This window comes from Anomalospiza imberbis, chromosome W (genome assembly GCF_031753505.1).
Source record: "Anomalospiza imberbis isolate Cuckoo-Finch-1a 21T00152 chromosome W, ASM3175350v1, whole genome shotgun sequence".
NCBI lineage: Eukaryota > Metazoa > Chordata > Aves > Passeriformes > Viduidae > Anomalospiza > Anomalospiza imberbis.
Window position 1 is genome coordinate 7,673,346 of NC_089720.1, and position 27,689 is coordinate 7,701,034.

A 27,689-nucleotide genomic window follows, 5' to 3' on the forward strand; every position below is an offset into this window, starting at 1 on the left:
AAAGAGAGGAAGAAAAGAGCCAAAAGAGAACACTTTATTTTCTGATTCCACTATATATAGAATTACAAAAGTGACAGTGGATTGGAGGGTGAAATTGTCACCTCTCCAACCACACTGGTCAAACCAACAGTCTATCAATTCTCTCCATCCACAAAGAAGAATGCAAAACAATCATTATTTGCATAAATATGCGTGAGAACTCCAGTAGAAATATGTAAACAACAGAAGGCATAAAAAACTTTTAGAAGAACTTTAAAACTCTCAAAAGAACAAGGTGACAGTTGATCTTTCTGCTCCAGTGTCTACTAAAAAGGAAACTTCTTCCCCTTGGGGACCTATTTTTAGTTTTATCAAGGGCTCTTTCGATGTTCTGGTCCCCAAGATGTACAGCCCCTGACACCCCTATTTGTCCTCTTCAAACATTTTTTCATCTTTTCATCATTGCTTACAGCTTCTCTTTGCGTGTCCTTCTCCCACAGTAATAGCAATGATAACCTGCAGGACCATCTCCGGGGTTTCTAATTTGGGGAGGTTTCTTATACTCTCCCCTAGGTCTTTGTCCATCTGTTCTAAATGCTTTCTTTTCCCCCTTCTGAGTTTCCCTCACAGCTGCTACTGAATATCTTGGCTTTTGCCTTTTGTTTTTCTTCGTGTCTCCTCACGTACACCTTTTGGGCTTCCCACAATAGCTCTTGGAGATCCCGGTCCTGCCAATATTCTAATTTCTTTAGCTTTTTCCGTATATCTCCCCATGATTTTGCTACAAATTGAGTTTTAAGCAATGCCGCTCCTACTGGGGAATCCGGGTCCACTCCTGAATACATTTGCAGGCTCTTTCTGAGCCTCTCAAGCCAATCTGTAGGTGATTAATCTTTTTCTTGGTGCACACTGAAGGCCTTGTTAATATTTTGCCCTCGAGGTACGGCATTCTGTATCCCTTGTATAATGATATCTCTAAGGTCCCTCATATTTTGTCTGTCCTGCTTGTTCTGGTGATTCTAATCCTGTCTCTGATTTGGCAATTTTTGATCATCACATGGACCCTGCTGGTGTCTCCTTTCCCAGTCTCTCATTCCTGCTTGCCTAATCATTTCCCTTTCCTCAGTAGTAAATAGTATTCCTAATATAGCTTGAAGCTCATCTCAGGTGTAGGTATTTGGGCCTAAAAATTGGTCTAACCTCTCAGAAACCCCTAAAGGGTCCTCAAGCAACTGCCCCATTTCCTTTTTAAATTCTCTTACATCCCCAGTATTAAGTAGGATTGTTACAAACCCTATTCCCCTTTCTTTTCCCCCCATAGGTACTTCTCTCAGGGGTAATAGTCTCTTCTTTTGATCTTCCTCCTCTTCACTAGAATTATTTTCCCCGCATTGTTCTCTCCTCGTGCTCCGAGTCCTACTATATGGTGGTGATAGTGGTGGAGCCGTTGGGCTCCGGGGCCTCTCAGGGGAGGAGGGAGTTTCCTGCCCTTGATAGGGAGGGGGCAAATTGTCTAATGGTTCCCAAGGTTTTTCTTTTTCCTCCACCTTTCTTTTTTTTTTTTTTTTTTTTGTTTTCAGGGGGTATAATGCTAGGCTACAGAGGACCCCCTCCAAAGTGCTGCATAATCACATTCCTCCTGATCAAAGGGTTCCTTACTATTTACATAAATATTTAAAGCTTGACACATCCAATCATCAAAGGACCTAAACATTGGCCAATATAAATGATCAGGCCTAATTTCTTCCTTAGTCCACTCTACCATACAATAATGTACCATTTGTTCTTTACTTTTTCCCTTCGGAGAAGGCGTTGCATCCCAATGTGCAATCATTAACCCCAGGGGGCTGTCCAGGGTATCTCTGGTAATTCGCTCCCTTTCTCATTTTTAGAGCCTCTCTGGGGCCCCATAACCTTGAGCCTCTCTTGGAGCCCTTTGAGCCTCTCTGGGGACTCGTTGAACCTCTCTGGGGGTTCCTTGAGCCAGAGGTCTTACTATTCCCCTGACCCATTGTGAGCAGCGTCTCACACCACTCACTTTGTCCCTTCGCTGGCCAAGCCCCTCACGGGGTGATGGAACTGCAGATAGAAGGACTCCTCAATAGTTTCGCAATAATATTGAGTCGCACTCTCTCACTTTCACTCAAACACTGTCACGTCCACCCAACCGAATGATACTCACAGCCCGCTGTTCTCGTCCGGATCTTCATGTGTTGCAGCAGATAGGCCTGCTAGGCCCCTCTGGAGATTAGCTGCCTAAGGGTAGAGAAAATGCATAGTCATGCTGACTAGCAAAAGAACCCCTTTTCCCGCGCCTCAGACCCTCTGTTATCTTCCTGTAAGACAATAGGTCAATTTGTACCCTGACCCACACCATTGGACCATTTCTCAAAACCCCTGTACCCTATAAAAACCCCTCAGTTTCCCTAGCTCGTTGGAAGTAAGCTGTCCCTGAACCCTTCACGGAAGATGAAACAAAGATCCTCCGGTGGAACCCCACACAGCGCTCCCCGTCTCTCTCTCCCTGCGTCTGCCCGAAGCACCCCAGCAAGCCTATGAGCTGAAATCACTGCTAAAAGAACTGAACTCTGCTTAAGAGCTGCATATCACTATAACAGCTTGCTGGGGCTAGCCTGTGCCTGGGAGCTCTGCCAAAGGTGCTTGGGCAGGAGGGTGTGCAGATACCCTTCTCACCCCAGAACACCAAGGCAGCCGGACCAACTGAGCCTGACCGGGAACAAAAACAATAATCTGGCGCCCAACCGGGAAGATAAAACCCACCAGAGCAGCCTTCTTCGCGAAGAGTAACTGCCTTGGGTCCGGCCAGAATCCTTCTGAAGATAACTTCTCCGTTATAGAAGAAATTTTCTGCAGAAGGTGTCTGAATGACCCTCTTTGTCCAGCCCTGAGGAATCAGACAGTGGCAGACCACCCTCCAGCAGCTTCCGACCCACATTTGGCTGAGGAATAAGTATATTACAGCCTTTTTTCGCGCGCTTTTTCATTTAGGTCCCTTTTTCTTTTTCTTTTTTTTTTTTTTTTCTCTTTTTACTGCTGGGAGGGGAAAGGGAATAATAATATTATGGGATCAAAAAATAGTAAATTAAAACAACCCCAGAACGAGAGAGACGTATATTTAGAACTCTTAGAAATTCTTTCCCTTAATAATTCATCTTTCTCTAACCCTAAACTTTTGAAACCTAACTTAAAAAAGTTTATAAAATGGATAATTTCACAGTTTCCTGATACTAATACACACTCCATAACCTTGGATTCTTTTTGGGACTCTGTGGGCATACAAATATACACTTCCCAAATTAATGGGGAATTCTCTGTTACACGATTCTTACCTATTTTTCACAAAATTACCAAAGCGGTAGAAAAAAGAAATAGGACGGGTTCTGCGGCAGAAGCAGTTCCAGCCTTATCTTTCCCACCAGCTTGTTCCCTTTCAAGTGCTAATACCTTATCTACAAACCCGGACTCCAGGGAGGGCGGGCCCCAGCTCACCCCTGCCGCTTCTGCTCCGCTCCTGCCCTGCCCCCCCGGGATTACCGCGGCCCCCAGCACCCGCCCGCCTCCTCCACAAGCCCCCCCGTCCCCCTCCCCCGCGCGGTCCCCGCCCACCCAGCCCGCGCGTCCCCCGCCTTCCCCCTCCCTCGCGCGGCTACCAAACCCTTCCTGTGTGCCTGCTAAGCCTCCGGAGGTCTCTTGTCTCAAGTGTGGTCAACACCCCGCACCCACGATATCTCCGAATGCAACTGTATCTGTTCCTGCTGTTACCCACCCCACCCCCCCGCCGATCCCTTCGCTCCAGACCCTACAGCCACAAAATTCCCACGGTACTCCAGTGATACCCCATAGTGGCATAACGCTATTACATGCCTCTCAAACCTGCCCCAGCTGTGCTGTCGATAGCCACGCCTTGCAGTCTTCTTCCCAGCACCCCACACCCTTGCAAAATGCCATTCCAAAACGCCAGAAAAAACACTCCTCATCTGAGGATAGTAGTGATAGTGAGTACAGTTCTGACACAGATGATTTGGATCCATGGGCTTCAATTAAGATGGAAGCCACCCGGGCAGGGGATTGGGAGTTGGCACAAAGAATTTCTGCCTTCCCTGTAACTTATTCTAAGGGAAAAAGAGGGGGTTCCACCACTAAGATTACGTGGGAACCCAATACAAACAAAGAGCTCATTGAACTTCGAAAAGTAGCCAAAGAACATGGCAGAAACTCACATATTTTTAAAAATTTTCTAGAGGCAATCTTTTCAGCACACGTCTTAATACCACATGATGTTAAAAATATTGCTCATTGCCTCCTATCCCCAGCAGAATACATGTTATGGGAAAGGCATTGGAAAAAACAATTAAAAACATTATCAGACACATATGCAAGAGATCCTAATAGGCAAGATTTCTCAGTTGAACAGCTGGCTGGAGAAGGCAATTTGCAGAAACCTTCAGAGCAAGCTAAAACTTTGTCTGAGGCAGTAATACAAGACCTGGCTATCGCAGCAAAAACCTCCCTACTTCTCACCCCAGATGACTCTATCCCTACCCAACACTTCTCTAATATTAAACAAGGAATAGATGAAAGCTTTATTAAATTTGTGGACAGAATTAAAGATGCTCTGGATAAACAAATAGAGAGCACAGAGGCAAGAAAAGAACTGTTATGCAAACTTGCCATGAGCAATGCTAACGAGCAATGTAAAAACATTCTGAGAGCCTTACCTTTGGACACAGAACCTACCATAGAACAAATGGTGGAAAGTTGTACCCGACACCTTTCCACTGAAAATACAGTAGCACAAGCAGTTGCTAAGGGCATTGCAGAAGGAGTTTCTGGTGCATTTGCAGTAGTGACTTCCAAAGACCAGACCCGCTGCTTCCACTGTAGTAACTTTGGACATTTTATAAAAGACTGTCCAGAAAGGTCACCTATCCCAATTCCCCGTAATACCTACCAGAAACACCAAAACCGGCCACGCTTTCAGCAGCATTCGGGAAACTACCAGCGGAGCGTGGTCGGGCTCCACGCCAAGACAACAAATCAAAAGCCATGCAGACCCAACCATGCATCATTCCAGGAGAAGCCACCTCACACGAAGGGGATCCAGCATACAGAGCAATACAGACGGGAACCCGACGTCAGCTGGTAACTGCTTTATCCATTGACTTAAAAAAGAGGGATGTTTATCGTGTCCCAACTGGCAAATATGGGCCAAAAGGAGGTCCTTTTGACATCTTAATTATAGGTGATACTGTTAATTGCCCAAATGAAATTTTTGTTTTTCCAGCAGTACAAACAGTGTACCCGGGTCAAGAAATATTGGTTCAGCTGTGCTGCACAGACTTACCATTTTTTCTTTTAAAGGGAACTCCAATTGCACAAGCCTTTCTACTCCCCAGAAATCACAAGGAACAGCTTCCTCTCAACCCTATAGCAATGTGGGCACAGGTTCTGGGACCTAATAGGCCTACCATCGAGTGCGGCCTGTCCTGCAAAGGGGAGAAGACCCACCGACTAGGTCTCCTGGACTCGGGCGCTGACGTAAGTCTTGTGGCACGTTCAGAATGGCCAGCAAACTGGGAACTGGAACCCGTACTAGGTATGATTTCAGGGATTGGTGGTGCCACAGCTTCCATGCGAAGCAAGCACAACATCCTCGTCGAAGGACCTGAAGGCAAGCTGGCTACTGTCCGTCCATTTGTGGTAAGGGCCCCCGTCACCCTTTGGGGAAGGGATGTTCTATCCCAATGGGGAGCCTCTCTACAAATTCCCAGTCGGGATTTCTAATTGGGGCCACTGAGGAGCGCGTACTACCAGACACCCCTCAGATCACCTGGAAATGCCAGACCCCGATCTGGAAAGAACAGTGGCCCCTGCCTAAAGTAAAACTACGCGCACTACAAGCCCTCGTAGAGGAACAGCTTGCCAAAGGTCACATCGTCGAGACCACCAGCCCTTGGAACACCCCCGTCTTTGTACTGCGAAAGCCTGGAACGGACAGGTGGAGGCTCCTCCAGGACCTGCGTAAAATCAATGAGGTAATTGAGGACATGGGCCCTCTTCAGCCTGGACTGCCTTCACCATCAATGTTGCCTCGAGACTGGTCACTTGCCATCATAGATATTAAGGACTGTTTCTTTAGCATCCCACTGCACCCCCAGGACGCTCCACGGTTTGCTTTTTCAGTCCCCTCTCTTAACAGAGAGGCTCCACTCAAAAGGTATCATTGGCTTTTTCTTCCCCAAGGTCTCAAGGTCTCGCCTACTATATGCCAATGGTATGTTTCTCGTGTTTTGTCTCCCGTTCGGAGCCTATTTCCAGAGGCAATTATTTACCACTATATGGACGATATCTTGATTTGTGCATCAGACAAAGCCTACCTGGACAAAGCAGTTACAAAGACTATTGAAACCATCGAATAAGCAGGGTTCGAAATCCGGGAGGACAAAATACAGTACACCAACCCATGGACTTATCTTGGATTCCTGATCCGGGAGAGGACCATCGTACCCCAGCAGCTCGTCATCCGAGACGACCCAAAAACTCTGAGAGACTTACATAGCCTGTGTGGATCTATCAATTGGGTACGTCCTTTGCTAGGAATTACAACAGAGGACCTCGCTCCACTGTTCAACCTTCTCCGTGGCAGCAGAGACCTGGACTCTCCACGCACTCTGACAGCAGAAGCCCGAGATGCCATCACCAAAGTACAAGAAGCCCTATCTTCACACCAAGCCCATCGCTTCGAGCCCAGCCTGCCTTTCCAGTTCGTCATCCTGGGAAAAGCACCCTGGTTCCATGGACTGATTTTCCAGTGGGATACTCAGCTTCGAGACCCTTTGTTGATACTTGAGTGGATCTTTACAAATAACCAACTTACAAAGACAATTACCACCTTCCAAGAAATTATGGCACATTTAATAAAAAAAGCCAGAACTCGCCTCCGTTCTCTCGCAGGGTGTGAGTTCACATGCATACACTTGCCACTAACCAGTGGAGACCTGGAGCATTTGCTTCAGAATAATGAAAATCTCCAGTATGCCCTAGATAGCTATACAGGCCAAATTTCTACCCATATCCCAAAACATAAGCTTTTTAATATAACCTTTAATCTGACCCCAAAATTAGTACAAAGTAGAACACCTCTCAAGGCTCTAACAGTCTTTACAGACGGCTCAGGGTCATCCCACAAGTCTGTAATGACATGGAGAGACCCTAAGACCCAAAAATGGGAATCTGATGTCCAAATTGTGGAAGGGTCTCCACAGATTGCAGAGTTAGCAGCCGTTGTCAGAGCCTTTGAGAAATTCAAAGATGAACCTTTTAATCTCATTACAGATTCCTCATATGTAGCAGGTATAGCTATGAGGGCAGAACAAGCCCTTCTAAAAGATGTTCCCAATCCAAAGTTACACCAATTGATTTCTGCATTAATACGCTTAATCTCCCACAGAAAACAACCTTACTATGTAATGCATGTGAGGTCACACACTGACCTCCCAGGTTCCATTGCAGAAGGGAACAGGAAAGCAGATGCATTGGCCATGGCAATAGGGACTGCCAACATCCCAGACATCTTTGCCCAGGCAAAGTTGTCACATGCATTTTATCACCAAAATGTGCCTGCCCTGATCAGAATGTTTAAGCTCTCAAAAGATCAGGCCAAAGCTATTGTTGCCACCTGCCCAAACTGCCAAAGCTACCAGATACCATCTGTGGGAACAGGAGTCAACCCCCGAGGACTCAACAGCTGCCAGCTGTGGCAAACAGATGTCACTCACTTCCCACCTTTTGGAAGGTCAAAGTATGTACACGTGTCAGTTGACACATTTTCTGGAACAGTGTTTGCATCATCTCATCCAGGAGAAACTGCACAGCACGCCATAAAGCATTTCCTCCTTGCCTTTGCTACCCTGGGAGTACCAAAACAGATCAAAACAGATAATGGACCTGCTTATGCCTCTCGTAAGTTAAAGGACTTCTTCAGTGAGTGGGGAATAGAACACAAGAAAGGCATACCTGCAAATCCCACAGGACAATCCATCATAGAGAGGACACATCAAACCCTCAAAAGAGTCCTCAACCAGCAGCGAAGTGAAACAAAAATCATATCTCCAGTTGAAAGACTCTGCAAAGCTCTCTATGTCATCAACTTCCTAAATGGCACAACATCAGAACCTGATCCTCCAGTGCTTCGCCACTTTGCAAATACCACCCAAGCAAAGCTCGCTGAGAAACCACCGGTGCTAGTGAAGGACCCAGAGACTCATCAAATCTCAGGGCCTTTCCAGTTAATTACTTGGGGTAGAGGATATGCGTGTGCTTCACTACCATCAGGCCCAAGGTGGTACCCAGGAAAACACATAAAACCATACCTAGGCACTACAAACACTACTCAGTCAGACACGGACAAGAGTTCCTCTGAACCGGATACAGGACCGCCTCAAAACCAGACAAGTTCTGCCTGGAGACGAAGACGTCGCAGAATAACCACATACCTGAGAAAAAACCGACACATCACACGACAGCAGAAGAAACAGAAAAGATGAATAACATTCTGCTGCATTAATCAAGCTATAAGCCAGACATAGCTTGAACACAAAATTGTTCTCTAAATTACATGTTATTATCTGTTTTAAAAAAATTTCCCCTAAAAACCCCTATAATTCCCTTTCCCAACTCTTACTAAAAACCCTTAACCTCACACCTTCAGGGAGGTCCCTGTAGCCTTGGGAAACTTTCTACCCTCACACCAAATATTACCTTGTTGCATAATTGGAAAAAAGAAAGGGAGGAAAATCGCCACAAAAGATCCTATACGGAATTTGATGAAAATTGTGATCCCAGATTATACAATTGGAATAAACCAAAAAGAATCGCTGTCTCCCTATTCTTACCATGGGTAGCTGCAGCTAAGGCCCTTGGTGAAATAAATCACCTAGGCTGCTGGCTTAGTAAGCAAGCCAACGCTACATCTGCCGCCCTGAGTGATCTTTTAAAGGATGAGGAAACCACAAGACATGCATCTCTCCAGAACCGCGCAGCGATTGACTTCTTGCTGCTCGCCCATGGACACGGATGCCAGGACTTCGAAGGGATGTGCTGCTTCAATCTCTCGTCACGCTCAGAATCCATCCATGCAAACATCCAAAAAATGAAAGAACTTGTGAAGGATGTGAAAATAGAAAAGAACCCAGACTGGGTCAATGACCTTTTTGGTAAATGGGGGTTAACTGGATGGGTTGCATCCCTGGTTAAGGGAATTATTTTGATTTTCATTGTAATTGTCATTGTATTACTTATGTTCTCATGCCTTGTCCATTGTTTTAAAAGAACCATTGGGAATGCCTTTTTATTAAATACAGAAAGTGGAGTTGTTGCAGCAGATAGGCCTGCTAGGCCCCTCTGGAGATTAGCTGCCTAAGGGTAGAGAAAATGCATAGTCATGCTGACTAGCAAAAGAACCCCTTTTCCCGCGCCTCAGACCCTCTGTTATCTTCCTGTAAGACAATAGGTCAATTTGTACCCTGACCCACACCATTGGACCATTTCTCAAAACCCCTGTACCCTATAAAAACCCCTCAGTTTCCCTAGCTCGTTGGAAGTAAGCTGTCCCTGAACCCTTCACGGAAGATGAAACAAAGATCCTCCGGTGGAACCTCACACAACGCTCCCCGTCTCTCTCTCCCTGCGTCTGCCCGAAGCACCCCAGCAAGCCTATGAGCTGAAATCACTGCTAAAAGAACTGAACTCTGCTTAAGAGCTGCATATCACTATAACAGCTTGCTGGGGCTAGCCTGTGCCTGGGAGCTCTGCCAAAGGTGCTTGGGCAGGAGGGTGTACAGATACCCTTCTCACCCCAGAACACCAAGGCAGCCGGACCAACTGAGCCTGACCGGGAACAAAAACAATATTCATGCACTAGAATTACAGGTGATTTAGACTGCAGTTCTCAGGGAGCTCAATTCTTTGCTTACTTTCTTTACTGGGTTCATGGTGCCGTTAGCTCCCGGGCTATTGGCCTTTATGGGCCACAAAAGTGGGGCGGCCCCTGCAGTAGTCTCAGTCCAAGAGATCCGAGGGCATCACGTCAGGGTCACCAAATTAATATAAAATTTTGATAGACAAAACAAATTTTATCATTATATATTTTATTTTAAAGAAATAAAGCAAGCAGCGCTGGGTGGCCGGGGAGTCACTGCTCCACTAATGGCACACACCACTTACAAGTTTGGCAAAGTATATATACTATTTTTAAGCCGACAAAGCATTTTCCAGTGTGCTTGTGCTAGTCCAACTCAGCAAATATCAATAAGCTGGGATCAAAAATTTCATAATCTTTCCAGGTGGTCATTGGCTTCCTGTCCTTCTTGTGGTCATTTGGAGGGAGGCCTTGCACTGGTGTCTGCTAAATAATTGTAGTCTGGTACAAGTGCATCAAGCTTTTTATTATACATAAGCATTTAGTCACTTTGTTGCAATATCCCTTAGCTTTACCACAACTTCCTCTATTTTATTCTAAGCATCAGTCATTTTTCTACCTCATCTCTTTATTCTACTATATTTCTTCTATTTTCTTTTTCGATGCATTATTTGGCTATTTGATCAGAAAGCTTCAAAACCATTATTTGTAGTTATCCCAGGGAATGTGTCCACTTTTGACATGGCAGATACAAGCATTTGCTGAGTCCATTGCCAATTGACACAAATCACAAAAACATTTTTCACAATATTTACACAGAATCACTGAATAATGAGGTCAGAAGAGACCATTAAGATCATCAAGTCCAACCTATGCCCTAACACCTCAACTAGACTATAGCACCAAGTGCCATGCCTAGTTGTTTTTTAAACACATCCAGAGATGGTGATTCGACCACCTCCCTGGGAAGACAATTACAGCACCTTATTATTCTTTCAGTGAAAATATTTTTCCTAATATCCAACCTATACCTTCCCTGACGTAGCTTGAGACTGTGTCTTCTTGTTCTGTCAGTTACTGCCCAGTGAAAGAGACTGACCCCCACCTGTCTACAACCTCCCTTCAGGAAGTTGTTGAGAGCAATAAGGTCACCTCTAAGCCTCCTCTTCTCCAGGCTAAACAACCCCAGTTCCTTCAAATGTTGCTCATAGGGCTTGTATTCCAAGCCCCTCACCAGCCTCGTTGGCCTCCTCTGGATGCGCTCAAGCATCTCAACATCCTTCTTAAAATGAGGGGCCCAGAACTGGACACAGTACTCAAGGTGCCGCCTCACCAGTGCCAAGCACAAGGGAAGAATGACCATCCTGCTCCTGCTGGTCACACAATTCCTAATGCAGGCCAGGATGCCATTGGCTTTCTTAGCCACCAAGGCACATTGCTGGCTCATATTCAACTGGCTGTCTACCAGCACCCCCAGGTCGCTTTCCAACTGGCACTGTCCAGCCACACTGTCCCCAGCTTGTAATGTTGCAGGGGATTTTTGTGGCCAAAATGTAGAACTCTGCACTTAGACTTATTAAACTTCATGCTGTTGGACTCTGTCCATCCATCCAACCAATCTAAGTCTCTCTGCAGAGCCCTCCTTCCGTCCAACAGATCAACACAAGCTCCCAGCTTAGTGTCGTCTGCAAATTTACTAATGAAGGACTCGATGCCCTCATCCATGTCGTCTATAAAAATATTAAATAGAACTGGCCCCAGTACAGACCCCGGAGGGACACTACTGGTGACTGGCCTCCAGCTGGATGCAGCACTGTTCACCACCACTCTCTGGGCCTGGCCATCCATCCAGTTCCTAACTCAGCGAAGAGTGCTCCTGTCCAAGCCTTGGGCTGCCAGCTTCTCCAGGAGCATGCTGTGGGATAGAGTACCAAAGCCCTTGCTGAAGTCTAAATAGACAACATCCACAGCCTTTCCTGCATCCGCCAGACAGGTCACCTGGTCATAGAAGGAGACCAGGTTGGTCAGACATGACCTACCCATCATAAACCCATGCTGACTGGGTCTGATACCCTGGCCGTCCTGTAAGTGCTGTGTGATAGCACTCAGTATGAACAGTTCCATTATCTTACCGGGTACTGAGGTCAGGCTAACTGGCCTGTAATTACCAGGATCCTCCTTCCTACCTTTTTTGTAAACAGGTGTCACATTGGCCAGTTTCCAATCATCTGGAACCTCGCCAGTGAGACACGACTCTTGATAAATGATGGAGACCAGCTTCGCAAGCTCATCTGCCAGCTCCCTCATCACCCTAGGGTGGATCCCATCTGGTCCCATTGATTTATAAATATCCAGGTGCCCCAGCAGTTCTCTGACTGCCTCTTCTTGGATAACAAGAGGACCATTCTGCTCCCTGGCACCACCTACCAACCCCTGAGGACAGTTGTCTTGAGGACAAGCTCTCTTACCACTTAAGACTGAGGCGAAGAAGGCATTAAGCATTTCTGCCTTTTCCTCATCTTTAGTTATGAGGTTCCCTTCCTCATCCAAGAAGAAACAGAGGTTGGTTATACCCTTCCTTTTACTATTAATATGTTTGTAAAAACTTTTTTTATCATTATTTTTAACTGAAGTTGCCAAGTTAAGTTCAAACTGAGCTTTGGCCTCCCTAATTTCCCTTAAATACTTCCTGAGAAATCAGTCCCTCCTTAAAAAGATGATACATCTGTTTTTTATTTCTAAGTTCTTTCAAAGCCCCATTGCTCATCCCGACTGGCCGTTTGCCTCGTCAACTCATCTTTCGGCACACAGGGACAGTCTGTTCTTGCGCCCTCAAGATCTCTGCTTTGAAGCTTGCCCATCTCTCCTGGACTCCTTTGTTTTCAAGGGCTGTTTCCCAAGGAACTCTCTGAATAAGTGTCTTAAATAGGCCAAAGTCTGCCCTCCGGAAGTCCAACGTAGAGATCTTATTGATATTCCTCCTTATTTCACCAATTATCGAGAATTCTATAATTTCATGGTCACTGTGCCCCAAGCGGCCTCCAACCTCCACATCACCCACTAGTCCATCTCTATTTGTGAACAACAGGGCTAACATAGTCCCTCTCCTGGTGGGCTGGCCCACCAGTTGTGACAAAAAGTTATCCTCCACACACTCTAAAAACTTTCTAGACTGCTGTTTTTCTGCTGTATTAAGTTCCCAGCAGATGTCTGGTAGGTTGAAGTCGCCTACAAGAACAAGGGCTGATGATCCTGAAACATTGTTCAGTTGCTTATAGAATAAGTTGTCCACCTCTTCCTCCTGGTTGGGTGGATGATAGCAGACTGCCAGTAGGATGTCAGCCTTGTTTGCCTTCCCCTTAATTCTTACCCATAGGGACTCAACTTTGTCATCATTAGTTTCAATTCCTATGACATCCAAAACTTCCCTAATATAATATTTAATTTCTCTTAGAGAGATCATGCTGGAGGACTCTTAGAGTAGCCTGCTCTTCTTTAGACAGTGCTTTCCCCATATCGTCCAGCCCCCGGCCACTCACCTCTGTCAGGTGTTTCCTCTGCAGCATATGTGTATTTTTTCCCAGAGCCGTCTTCTGACTCCGTGGAGCCATCCTCTGACTCCTCCCCCACCGTGGTCCTGCTGCAGGGGTCTCCAGCTGGGCCTCCTGCTTTTTCACTCCGCAGATGCTTCTTCAGAGTCCAAAAAATCCAAAGGGTCCCTTCTACTTCATTTGCACGTTCGTGTATCACTTCATGGTTCAAACAATAGTGCGGGAAACAGGACTCCTTTACGACTAACTAATATGATTAAGGAAAAGTTTTTTATTGTTTACATTATGCACTTTTTTATACATTCTAAAACTACTGCACACGCTAACCACACATTTCTTCATTGGTGCCTCTATCTTGTCCACGCGTTCTGCACGCACTCTTCAGAGTATGTGATTGGTTACAGTCCAGGTGGTTCGCTGCTCTCTGTTATCTAGTTCTTGCAGTCTTGGTATTCTGTTTCTCAGCCTCTTCTTTCTTAATTTAGCACAGTTTATGTCTTGTAACTTCGATGAATTCCAGAGAGCTCTGATAAGAATAACTAGAGATAGTTTGGCTGGGGCACAATGTTGCCTAAGTTGTTCAGATACATTGCTACAGAAGCCCAAACCTTTGGAATTATATGATTGAGTAAAACTTTCACCACCTCCGTTGTTGTGTTAGCGTGACAGGGGTAAGCCTCGGATCATCCACTGAAGGTGTTAACCAACACCGATACATACCTGTTTCCTTCTTTGCTTGATAACTCAGCAGAATCTATTTGCCAATAATCTCCAGGAAAATCTCCTGCCTCTGTTATTTCTAGCACAACTCTTTTGCCCATGTTTGGGTTGTTTCTATAGCAGATTTCACATTTGTTTGTTATAGACTGTACAACATCAGTAATTTCCCTTTCTATTATTACTTTCTTCAGCTGTTTCAAAAGATTCCCTGTTCCCCTATGAGTGTCTTCATGTTCTCACTGAGGTAGGACTACAATCTGTCCCTCTGGTGTGACAGTCCATTCGCTTTCCTTGATTTCAGCCTTTGTGCCAGAAAACTGATGGTCCTTTTGATCACACTTTGGGGCAAACCTTGTGTCGTGGTTTAGGGCAAATTTGGGAGAAAAACTCCAAAGGGGTTCATCTAGAAAGCAGATTCAAGCGGCCCCTCCCCCAGCTGGTTTGGGAAAAGACTTCCTTGGAGAAAAGTGGAAAAAAACTGTTTTTTTAACAAGCAAAGCATTCACCAGCACAAAAAAAAAAAAAAACCCAATATTAAACAATAAAACCTCTGGCGGCTTCAAAGAGATGAAAAACTCAGAAAGTTCCCTTCATGGGCTGTAGCTCAGCTTACTCAGTCTCTTATCAGTCCCTCCAGCGCTGGAAATGTCGCGACCCAGGCCCGGCCTGGTGGACCACAGGTGTGAGCTGACGGTGCTCTTCTGGGTGTTCAGTCCAGAGCAGGTTTAAACAGTCCCAGGGAAAAAAAAACATGGTCCAGGGAACTTCTCTGCCTCAGCTAGCTAAAAGCTAACTAAAAGCAAAGGAGAGCTCTGTCCTGCTGTCTGTCTGTCCATCCGTAGACAACACAGTCCAGGAGCAGGAATGTGGAGGAGTGAGTACAGTATCTGAAAACAAACTGCACACTTCTTGTCTCCCCCTCCCTCCTCTCTCAGAACCGGTCTTAAAGGTGCAAAAGTTTTTTCTGGGCTAAACAGATGAATGGGGATACAAGCATCATAAAGTCACCCCAGGACACCTTGACAAATCAATTTCCTTCTGTGGCACCACTGTTAAGATGCCTTTTTCTGCAGCCCCTTTTACTATTTCATCAGCAAAATGGTTCTTTAATTTGGGAGTTGTTTTCCCATTTTGCTGAGCTTTGCAATGCATAAAAGCTGCTTCTCTGCATTCCCAAATACTCTGTAGCAGTGCATGGGTCTGTTCAGTGTGTTCAATTCTATTACCTTGAATAGTTGCCAGTCCTCTTTCTTTCCAGATTATGGGTATTCTCAGTTCAGTCAGAGAGAAAGGAGAGGTTTCTACCAGGCTAGGGCCTGGGAAAGAGTTGGAAAGGAATGTAAATAATTCTCTATCTCTCTTGTTGTTCACATTGTTTATAGATATGTTCTGCCACCGTGCGTCAGTCAGAGCACACCAGTGGTGTGAGATGTTTTTACTCTAAGACCAATGAAATTGGTCTGCACGATGTTCCCTATAAAAGGGCAGTGCATTTGAAATAAATCAGTTAATTTCTTGCCTTCTGAATTGGAGTCTTCTCTGTTCCCGTCCTGCCTCAACGGCGACACCAGATGACTTTGCTCAGTTTTAGATCTTTCATTGATGTAATCAGTTCAGCCTTTTGTGATGATACATTTGATGGCAAGGCCTTTTCCCTGGTTACCTGGTTCATGGTTGTCACTGCATAACTTGTCATCTGTTTTCCATCTCGCACGAAGCTGCTCTCGTCTGCATACAGCTCCCAGTCTGGCACATCCTTCAGGTCTGGTCTGCTGGAATAAGCCTCTTCCACAGTCTGCAAAGTCATACTCATATATATTATCAGTTAGTGTTGGGAACAGAGACATACCAGGACTTACAGCAAATCTTTTTTAGAATAACATTACCCTGTTTCAGTAACGTGGCATAGGCTACAATGTTCACAGAACAAACTTACAGTGAGTTGCATGCAATTGTTGGATGCTGCAATTCTTGGCTGCTGGTTGGATGCAGCAAGTCTCAGTTGCTGACTTCTCCAGTTTTCCAGTTCCTTTGCCAGCTTATTTCTGAATATAGTTGGGCTGTTCCTTAAACCTTCAGGCAGGAGTGTCTTGGTGAGCTGGCTCTTTTTCACTGTTTCAGGATTCTGATCTACGTAATAGCAAAGAGTCTTTGGCCTTTCTTATTCACAGGGATGCAGGAGAATATATTTTTAAAATTTAATTCAGTAAACCATCCTAAAGTATCTGTTATTCTCTTCCTCCTTTGCAGAATTCCAATGGATCCTTCTTGGGAGAGTTTGGCAAATAAAGAAACTGATAAATCACCCAGTGTTTTTCCAATTTATATTTTAAAGGTTGGAAGAAAGGTCTTATTTCTCTTACCACTCTAGCACTTATCGTATCAGGGTGTCCCCGTGGCCGTAATAATTAGCATTGACTTTATGATTCCAGAAGGCTGATCAATTGTTTATTATACTATACTATACTATACTATACTATACTAGAAAGAAACTCATGACCCTTGCAGACAGTCCAATACAGACAGACCAGATTGGTCAATTGAATCCAAACACCATCACCAGTGGCCAATTAAGAAATCACCCTTTGGTAAACAAATCTCCATAACACATTCCACATGTTCACAACAACAGGTACAGCAAGTGAAGATAAGAATTGTTTATCATTCTTTTCTCTGATCTCACAGCCTTCCCCAGGACAATGCCTGGGAAAGTTGTGCCTGCTGCTCTCTGTGGAGAGGTGGATGGGAATAGTTACCAACACAGGCGAGATCCTCAGTGGTCCAGACGATGGGGATCCGCCTTGTCGTGTCGAGGAAGTCTTCAAAATTCTGGTCAACTCAGGGGTCCAGTTATAGTCCACAGAGGAAAGAGGGGGGAACATGCAGGACAATGAGAGTCTATTGTGATTGCTGTGGGGGAACAGGTGAGTCCACTGAAACCACCAAAGCAAGGCGAACACAATGGAGAATAAGTCCATTGAAATTACTGAAGGGAAACAGGTCATGTCATTAGTGGTCAGACCACCGTTTTCCCCCCCCCTCCCTGTAGTAGGGGTCTCAGTCTATCCTTGGGAGGAGGGTTCTCAATCTTTGTCTATCACGGTGGTAACGAGGCAGATGAGGGGTCTTCAACGAAGGACCATGGGAGTCACCCCAAAAGTTCATTTGGCTTAAAAGAGGAGAGTGGGCAAAGATGCAGTAGGCCGTTCCTTGCTGGGTCCATGCCAGGTTCTTGCCGGTTCCTTGCCAAGTTCTTGCCAACTCCTTGCCAAGTCCTCGCCAGGCCTTGTTCGGAACAGCTAACGTAACGGTACAGCAGCTGCACCTGCACTGCTGTTCTCTCCAAGCCGGAACTGCAGTGGGGGAAGGGGTTTCTCCTCGTGGCAATCAGTAGGCAAATGTGGGGGCTTCAGTCGGCCTCTTACAGCCCTGTAACAAACCTGCTGCCCAAAGTCAGTAGAGACATTAAGACCCATTTCAAAGATGTTAGCATCCACACCTTCACCCATAGAATTGTTTATTAAGACATTAGCACACATCTTCCCTTTCATGCACTTGTTCAGGGGTGAGGTTCAAAAACATTGGAGGTGCCCACTGTCCTAGGCCCTTGCCCATACTATCCTGCACACCCCATCACTCAGAACTATTCAGCCTCAGGGCAAATCTCTGGGTGATGTTCTTAAATAGTTTTTTTTATCTGAAAGGCCTGAACTATATGCAGCAACATGCTGGCTCCTAGCAAAAAGGCCAGGTTGGTTGCAAGGGTATTGAAACAATATTAAAAATCTTACACATTCTCAAATATTACTGTAATCATCCTGGAGGAGAAGGAAAGCAGGAAGGTAGGATGGATGGATGGATGTTGGAAGGTGTATTCAAGGAGAAAAGGCAGACGATGTAACTGTTAATAGTTACCAATAGATGGCTCCTGATGTACATATAGGATGGCAGTGCTGAGGACACATACCAGGTTAGTTTCATGACCAATGGTTCTGTCATATCATAGGCCAGTATTACGAAGTACAACAAAATGATAACCATGGTCTAGGCCTCAAGGATGATAAACATCACCACAGGGAAGACATACTGCTAGTAAAGTGTCACACAACACAACTCTGAGAATAAGTGCAACAACTGTGAGAGTAAATAAATCAACATTGTGACCCATGACTATTAAACTAATATAATGAATGCTTATAAGAAATTTGTTTCAACATGCTCTGGTCAGATCTGTCATTGTCTCAACCGTTTGAGTCCCATTTTGGGTGCCAAAATGGACTGTTGTGGTTTAACCCCAACTGGCAGCTAAGTACCACACAGCTGTTCACTCACTCCCCCCCTCCCTTCCCTGGATGGATGGGGAGGAAAATTGGAAAAAATGTAAAACCTGTGGGTTAAAATAAGAACAGTTTAGTAATTGAAATAAAGTAAAATATTATTGTTATAACAGGAAAAAAAAGAAATAAAATCCAAGAAACAGAAGTGATGTACAATACAATTTCTTACCACCCACTGACCCATGTCCAGCCCATCCCCCAACAGTGATTGGCAGCTCCCAGCCAATCCCAACCCCCTGCTCTATATACTGAGCATAATGTTTTATGGTATCCCTTTGGCCAGTTTGGGTTAACTGTCCTGGCTATGTTCCCTCACAGTCTCTTGTGCACCTGCTCGCTGATAAAGAATGGAAAATTGAGAAGTCCTTGATTTAAAGTAAGCACTATCAAGCAGCAACTAAACATCAGTGTGTTATCAACATTATTCTCATACTAAATCCAAAATACCGGATAATACCAGCTACTAAGAAGGAAGTTAACATTACTGTAGCCAAAACGAGGATGGATGATTAAAGTAAAACCCACAGTTATTTAATTTAGTTGTTTTAAGAAGGAATGTATGCATTTTTCAACCATATTTGCAGCATTTGTAGATTCTACATTTAAAAGAATGTTAGTTCAAAATAGGGAGAATATTTGACCACTTTGGTTTTCTTATCTGTGTGATAATGACTTGTATCTGCTTTTTTCCTCCAGTTATTTGTAATAGATGTCCAGACTGGTCAAATTACCAAGATTCCTATTCTGAAAGATCGTGAACCTGGCATGGTGAACCAGCAGGGATGTGGTATTCATGCCATTGAGCTCAACCCTTCAAAGACCTTCCTGGCCACAGGTGGAGACAACCCCAACAGTCTTGCAATTTATCGTCTGCCTACACTTGATCCTGTGTGTGTGGGAGATGTAAGTGGGAGTATTTGAGGAAAGATTATTCTGTCCTAAGAATTATACTTTGAAGTGCATAAGGTCAGAGCAAGTTTTAAATTTGGGAGTTTTGTGCTGGAGAGTGAATTTCTGAAAGCTTGAAAATATTCCTGATCAAGTTGTCTTTTTTGACAAGATATCTTAAATATATGAGAGGATTCTCAGGGTTCTAAGGCAGATTTCTTCTTTCTTATCCTCATTCAGGTCTACTTCAGATTACTTTTAAGCATTGAAAATGTAACAAAATCTTCACTGTTAAAGTCTAACTGGGGTGATGATGATCTCTGAAACTTAGCTTTAGTGAAAAAACTAATTTGAGAAGCTGTAAAGATGATTCAAGCCTTTCCATTCTCCAGTGCAGCTTTGTCATGGGTTGGCGCTGGCAGAGTGCCAGTGCACCCATGAAAAGATATTTTTCTCAAATGGCTGCTTTGAGATGTGACCAGAAACAGAGCAGAGCAGGCTCAAGGTTAGAAATAAAGAAAAAGAACGTTATTAACCTACACTATAATAAAAGGAACACACAAAATTCAGAATGAAAACCTTCCAAAACATTCCTCCTCCTCCCACCCAATTTCCACCAAAGCACGGTGAGACAAAATCTTGGATTTTCGATCAAGTTACCACCTCTCAGATAATCAATTCTCAGTTCATCAAGGGAGAGAGGAGTCTCTCTTGTATCATAGTCTTCCACAGGAAACACAGTTGAAACCTCTTATGTTTCCATGTCACACATGGCACCGCCCAGAGAAAATCTGCCATCGTGACATCCTCCATCCATGTACAGTGCTCTCACCACTGTCCATGGACCAAAACTGCTTATAGGGGTCCTTTTAAGGATGCTTTGCCAAGTAACAAAAAACAACAATTTCCCATTTTGGGACAACAGTCCCCCCCATTTTCTCCTCCCCTGGGTCCGAGGGTCTTGAGAACAGAGATCTTCTTCTTCCCTGAAGACAGAGGGCACCACCACACCCTCCTCATCTTTCTCTGTTCACTTCACTCCTGCACATGGCATCACTGCAGCAGGTCATTCTCACTCCTGTACTGGCAATCACTGCAGCAGGTCACTCTCTTGGCTCAAGCCATTGCTTCCCCCTAAATGCAGTCTCTGTGTTACAGGAAAATTGGTTCAGTCTATGACTATACAAGAAAAAGTCCAGCCAAAACCTACTCCATCATCTCTTCCCACCTAGGATTCCTTCCCATCTTCTTCTGACATCTCAGGCCCCAGGCTGTCTCTCTTCTCTTTCAGACCAAGGAGGATTAGTGTTTTGCCAAGTTTTCTTTGTCCAAGAAAGGGTTAAAGTCTTGGGCTCTGCTGCCCCCAGGATGGCTGGAATCTCACAGCAGGCTGCCCAGGACTCCCACGGCTGGGCACCTTCCCCCCCCTTCTCTTTCTCCTCTGCCAGCTACTGCAGGCACATGATATCAAATTTCAAGGTGGCACAGACTCTCCCTCCCTCTCTCTCTCTCTCTCTCTCTCTGGGCGGCCTGCCCGGGACCCCTCAGTGTTTCTCCACCCCTCCGTCCTGCAGGGGCCGGCCCGGTTCCATTCCCTTCACTCCCCTTCTCTTTCTGGGGCTCCTGGCCTACCTCAGCCTAGGCTGCATGGCTTCCCCTCCCCCACCGAGCCCCAAGGCTGGGCAGGGGAGGACTGAACTCTTCACTGACCAGAACAAAAGAGAGAGTTCGCCTGGGAGTTCTCTGCTTTTAACCCTCTGTGTTCTCAGAGGCGTGTCCATATCTTCAGTGGTTACGCCAGGTGTCAATATTCAAATCTGACCACTGATTGGTTTGGCTATAACTTCCCATGAAAACTCACTTCCTTGTCAACCTATCACAAGCTTATATATGTATTATTTTACAGGTGGAACTTGGCTTTGAGGAGTAGTTCTAACCCAGTGGCTTGTGGCAGTGTCATGGTTTGACACTGGCGCGATGCCAGCGCCCCCATGAAAATATACTTTTCAAATGATTGCTGTGAGATGTGATCAGGAACAGAGCAGAGCAGGCCCAAACTTAGTAACAAAGAAAAGAATTTTATTAAACTACTACTACTATAAAAACTACGAACACTAAATCCTGGATGAAGACTTTCCAAAACACCCCTCCTCCTCTCACCTAATTTCTAAACAAACTTAACAGTGAGACACCACCCAGGATCCTGATCAAGTTGCTACCCTGCAGATATTCAAATACTCAATCTTTCAAGGGAGACAGGAGTCTCTCCTGTGCCACAGACTCCCCAGGAAGCACAATTGCCACCCTTGTGTTTCCATGCCACACATGGCAACCGCCCGGAGAAAGTCTGCCATGGTGACACTCTCCTTTCCATGTCACAGTGCTCTCACCACCGTGCATGGACAGACTGCTCATAGGGTTCCTTTAAGGATGCTTTGCCATGGACCAAAAGAGACAACAGTTCAGTTTCTCATCTTGGGACTACAGTCCCCCCCATTTTCCCCTGGGGCTGAGGGTCCAAGAACAGAGGTCTTCTTCTCCTCTTCTTCTTCCTTGAAGATAGAGGGCTTCTCTACACCTTCTCCAACTCTCCTCTGTTCTCTCTACTCCTCTGCTGGTAATCACTGAAACAGGTCTCCTGGCACACCAACGCACCACCCTAAGTGCAGCTTCTGTTAGGAGAATTTGGTTCAGTCTATGGCTAACAAGAGAAGTCCAGCCACAAGCCACTCCATCATCTCTTTCCAACTTGAGAATTTCTTCTTCCATCATCTCGGATCCCAGACTGTCTCTCTTCTACTTCAAATCGAGGAGGAGTCATATTTTACAAAGCCTTCATTTCCCAGGAAAGGGTTAAAAGCTCAGACTCCCTGGATGGCTGATATCTCTGCCCAGCAGCCGATTCCCAAGGCCAAGGCTGGGCACCTTCCCCCCCCCTCCTTCTCCTCCGCGCCGGCAAAGTTACAGGTGCCGTCCGGACTCTCTATCTCTTCCCTCTGGGGGGGGAATGACAAAGACATCTCCACTTCTCTCCACCCTTCCGTCCACGGGAGCTGGCTCGGTTCCAGTCCTTCTACCCCTCGGCTCACCTCGACCAGGCCTCATGGCTTCCCCTCCCCCACCCAGCCCCATGGCTGGGCAGGGGAGGACTGCACAGCACCTTGACTGGAACCAAAGAGAGCGAGCTCTTGGGAGTTCTTGCTTTTAACCCCCTGTGTTCTCAGAGGCGTATCCCTATCTTCAGTGGTCACTTCAGGTGCCAATATCTAAACTTGACCACTGATTGGTTTGACTCAACTTCCTAAAAAAAAAATCACTTCCATGTCAAACCACGACAGGCAGTTTGATAGAGTTTGGTACTAGTTTTATTTTTGAAACATCATGAGACTTTTTTAAAACAGCCTGTCTTAAAAAGAAAATGTTTGAAATGGGTATAGTAGTGTCCTGTAAGCACTTCACTCTTATTTTTCCTTTTTGATTTAGGACTTCACATAGACGTTAACTTCGACAGCAGAGCTCGGGTCAGAGTTTCTGCAGTAGCAGATAACCAGCTGCAGAAAGGCTTGACTCTGATGATTTGCATGACTTGTTATTCGTGTGCCACTGTGACTCTGCAGCTTTTCAAAGAGAACTAGATCCTTATGGTCTTTATTTTGTTCACAGGCTTCTCACCTTCTGAGTAAAAGATTCTTGAAAATTTAATCAGTAGGTCATATATTTCAAACATAATTTTTTTGTTTCTTTTTAGGGATGTGCATATGAGGAAATACAAGTAAGCAGCTACTTTATAAAAGTAAAGGACACTGTTTTCAAAATGGAAAAACTCCAAGTCCTTAGAAGTGAGATTAATTTGTCCTTGGTCAGAGATCTGTTTTTCTATTGCCTAATTGCTCTCTATTAATTATACATGTCAAAATCAATAAAAGTTAAAATTACTGTTAGATACTTAAACTGCTCCAGCTTGATAGTGGAATATTATTTATATGTTTTTAGCATAGGTCTGTCTTTCTGAGTTTGCACTTAAGTATTCTTCACTTTGATATTTTTTTGTCTGCTTTGAGACCACTGCAGAATATAACGGCACAGAAAATCTGTCTTTTTTTTTTTCTTTTTTTTTTTTCTTTTAGGATGGACATAAGGACTGGATATTTTCAATTGCATGGATAAGTGATACTATGGCTGTTTCTGGTAATGTTAATTTTTAATTTTTTTCCCCAGAATTTTATACTGATGTACAGCACTTGATAGGTCTAAGGGAAGCATCTTTAAAAGGGATTTGAAACCATTTGGAACTACTTTGCCTATTTAAAACATTCTTGGCCTTAGTACAGCACTTTGCTTTTTTAATTTTTTTTTTTTTATTTGTAGAGCCCTGGTCTAGACTGTACTTTTTTTTCTAGTATTAGAGGGAATACTGCTGTCTTTACAGTAGGTGTTGACATGAGAGGGTGTCTAAACACAGTAAGTTCAAGGGAAGGATTCTACACCAGAATAATTTTAAGAGGGGTGTTGGTTAGTTAATAACTTTGAATACAGCTGAACAGTACTAGTTTCCTGAAATCCTATGAAAGACTGATTAATGAAAATTCAGTTTGTTTTATCAAGCTATCAGTAAAGTTGTGTGTGTGTATGTATACATATAAGCACACATACTGTGGGAACTAATACAGAAGGTTCTAATAGAAAAGGTCAATTGCGGCCTTTTTAGTTAGTGTAGTTGGATAATCAGCGTAACTTCATAAAGTATTACTTACCTTGAGTAAAGGCAGCAATATGCCATTGAATTAATGTATTAGTTTACTGTCTTTCTGTGATGAGAGGGTTTAGTATTCCATACAAGGAGGTGTCAAACTGCAGGTGACAGAAAATCTTAACAGTCTCATATAAAAATCAAATGCTTCAAGTGATGATTCAGTAATATAAAAAAAAACAAAAGCTAACCCTTGAGTTGATCCTTGCAAATCTCTAACCCAAATATCTGCATTAAAAAAACGCATTAAGTGACACTGTGTAGGGAAGAAATGGAGGTACATGTCAAACCTATCTGAGCTGACTTAAATGGAAGTGAGTTGCCTAAACACCAGAAGGGATGGGTATAGGACCTTGGATTAAGCTTGTATTGATCTTTGAACCAAAGACATTTAACTTTCTTCATCCAGTATTGTTGGTCTTACTGATTCATATTTTGTATAATTATCTTCAAGTTCAGTAGAAAAATAAAATGAGTTCTTAATTGTTTGGCCTCAGTTCCTGTGTTACATTCTTTAAACAAGAGGTTGAATGAGTTGAATTAACAGTAGATTTTATTTAAATTGGTGCAAATTGTGGTTTAAAATATATGTTTCTGTTCAGTTAACTAACGTGTGTGTACATATCCATAAACATACTGTCAGAAATCAAACTATCTAGAATTGGTATAAACCACACTGAGTTTTCTTGTAGGTTTTTGTATTGATTTAACAGACTGTCAATCTTGGCCTTGGTAAACCAGGCTCAGGCTGAACACATAGGCTATTCAATTGCCTCTGAGTTTATTCTACATGTGAATCTCTAATGGTGATTGTTGTACAGGATCATGTTTTTTTTGATGCATCCTAATCAGTTTGAAAATAGATGAGGTGATCTAGCTGACTGGAAACCATGTAGACAAACCAGTTGACAAAAAGTTCACAATGTTATGAACTTAACAGCTCAGTAAAATCATGATTTTGTTAATAATAATTAATATATAGGCACCAACCGTGTGTTCAGTTAGATTAAATTAATCTAAAGTATCCTTTCTTTTTTTAAGACCTCACTGTTTATTTCAGTTCATTTTTTTAAAAAGGAGAATTATGTATATTTGAAATGTTGTTATGGACTACTTATTCAGGTTCCCGGGATGGTTCGATGGGTCTCTGGGAAGTTACAGAGGATGTGTTGTCCAAAAGTGATGCCAGGCATAATCTCTCTCAAGTTCCTGTCTATGCCCACATAACGCACAGAGCTCTGAGGGATATTCCTAAGGAAAATACCAATCCTGACAACTGCAAAGTCCGAGCATTAGCTTTCAACAATAAGAACAAGGTCAGTAAGATAAGCAAGACAGTTGAGTAGTCCTAAAACTGTCCATATGTATTTGAAAAAAAAAGTAATCTAAATCAAATATACTAGAGAAGCAACCTGGAGTGTGAGTTTGTAAGGACATCTATAATACAAAATCTAACTCTTACTTTTTTTTTCTTTTTTTATCTTTTTTTTTCATAACAGGAGCTGGGAGCTGTGTCCTTGGATGGGTATTTTCATCTTTGGAAAGCAGAGCACACACTATCAAAGGTGCTTTTATTTTGGTGCAAAACTTAAAACATTGCTTTGCACTGAAGGCTCTTCACTATTCTTTATTTCCTATAAATGCTTGAAGAAAGCAGCAGTGTCTGTAAAACACTGTCCTGGTTCTGGCCAAGACAGGGTTAATTTTTGCAGCAGCTAGAAGGGGCACAGCCTGGACCCTGGGGTTATTAAATACCACCTCACATCAAGTGTAGAGGGGATGGAAGGGGGTGGCATTTTTCCAGTTTTGCTGGGGTGTATGGTTGGGTGGCGCCAGGTTCTACATAGTGAGCAGTTACGTGTGAATCATTCACTTGTCTTGTACACACTGCTATCAGTATTGTTCTTGTTTGGTTTTTTTTTTTATTTCGTTGCTGTTTCTTGTAAATTGTTCTTATCTCAACCCGTGATCTTTACCTTTTTTTGCCTCAAATTGTCCGCCCCATCCCACCGCAGGGGGAAGTGAGTGAGCAGTGTGTGGTCTGGGGTGATTCAATGGGAACACTAAATTGGGAAACACCATTCCTAAACCATGGCAGTCAATTTGGCACCCAATGTGAGGCATGAAGCATTGAGATAACAACACATCTGACCAGAGCGGGTTGGAAACAAATTTGATCTAAGCATTTGTGTTAGGTACAGAGCCACTGGTCACAACATTGCTTGGTCTGTTCACATGGTTATAGTACCTAACCCTGTATATGTTCCCCTATGTGCTCCTCATGGTACTCTTTTTCAGAGCAGGGAGAGGGATCAGGATTGCTTTATTGCTGTACTGTGGGATATCAGTTTATGACATGATAACATCAAGGGCAATGAGGGTCATTAAGGATGTGTCTTGAGTGCTGCTCTCCTGAATTTGCCTTGGGTGCTACCTCTGGGAATTCATTAATAATTATACTGTCTGTAGGGAGAACAGGAGAGGATGATTTGCCCCAGCTTTTCACACCCTTTTCCTCCTTCAGGTTTGTTAGAATAGCTTGTGAGAATTCTGAATTTCCTTTGCATGTTAAGGAAGGCGCATGTTCTTGTTGCTATGTCTACTCAGTGCATGTTTATAATTATGAAAGAGACTTCTAGTATGGTCATTCAGAGATCTGCCCGGGGGGTGGATAGTCATAAGTAGCATGGAATGTGAGAGAAAATGGGACAGTTTCAGAGGACTTTTGTTCTCCAATGGTTTGGAAGTTCACTCCTGAACAGGACCCTGATAAAGTGGCAGAATATCTGAAAGGAAAATGCTGTGGTGATTCCAGAGAGGCACAAAGTAATGCAATGTGCTGGGCCCTGGCTAGTGTTTACCAGATACCGCTCATCACCAGACAGCACCCTCAGGGGGAGGAGGAGGAGGAAAGCAGAGCAACTGCCACTGTGGCCACTCAAACTGCAGCTGAACCAGAGGAACAACATGTGCCGGTAGCAGTCATACCTATACAGAAAAAGAAATGCAAGACCAAATCAGTTTGTATAGTGAGGGATGAAGTGTCACCCTTGCTCCAAGTATGACACAAGAACAGATGAGAGACCAAATTGCGAGAGGAAAAAGGAAGCTTTAATACAAAGGGTTCTCCGGCTTATATAGACCAATACGATGCATTCTACTTGACTGGCTAGTTAATAAAAACATCTTTCTCACACACCATCCTTGAGAAGAACAAAAAAACAAGGTGGAAAAACACCACCTGCAGATTGCTTATACTAACAAGTTATCACATTCCTACAACTCCCTAAAAATTCTCACAAGCCACTGTGAGAAACGATTGCTGTTTCTCTCTCCCTGACCAGGCTGGCATCCACAATGAAGAGGAAGTAGGGCCCTCAGAACAGGAGGAAGAAGCGGGGACAGAGATAATCACCCAATCCCTATCCCCAGGTGAGCTGAGTGATATATGAAAATATTTCAGCCACCAGTAGGGTGAGCCCCTGGTGACCCGGCTGCTCTGATCCTGGGATAGCACAACCCAC

The 27,689-nt window shown here is 44.2% G+C and overlaps 1 protein-coding gene and 1 long non-coding RNA gene across 6 annotated transcripts in view; one reads left to right on the plus strand and one right to left on the minus strand.

Moving 5' to 3' along the window:
- The window catches only part of LOC137464292 (DDB1- and CUL4-associated factor 12-like), a 115,572-nt gene that overhangs the window by 60,304 nt on the left and 27,579 nt on the right, over positions 1 to 27,689 (plus strand). For all 5 annotated transcript variants that reach the window (XM_068175573.1, XM_068175575.1, XM_068175576.1 and 2 more), the window contains exons 3-6: positions 19,224 to 19,430; positions 23,543 to 23,603; positions 25,288 to 25,481; positions 25,665 to 25,730. In XM_068175573.1, coding sequence (XP_068031674.1) covers positions 19,224 to 19,430; positions 23,543 to 23,603; positions 25,288 to 25,481; positions 25,665 to 25,730 — 528 coding nt within the window. The remainder of the gene's footprint in view (positions 1 to 19,223; positions 19,431 to 23,542; positions 23,604 to 25,287; positions 25,482 to 25,664; positions 25,731 to 27,689) is intronic.
- On the minus strand, positions 13,722 to 19,253 carry LOC137464295 (uncharacterized). Its single transcript, XR_010994160.1, has 2 exons — positions 15,209 to 19,253; positions 13,722 to 14,541 (listed from the first exon to the last, which is right to left on the minus strand). It is a non-coding gene; the product is annotated as an uncharacterized lncRNA (long non-coding RNA).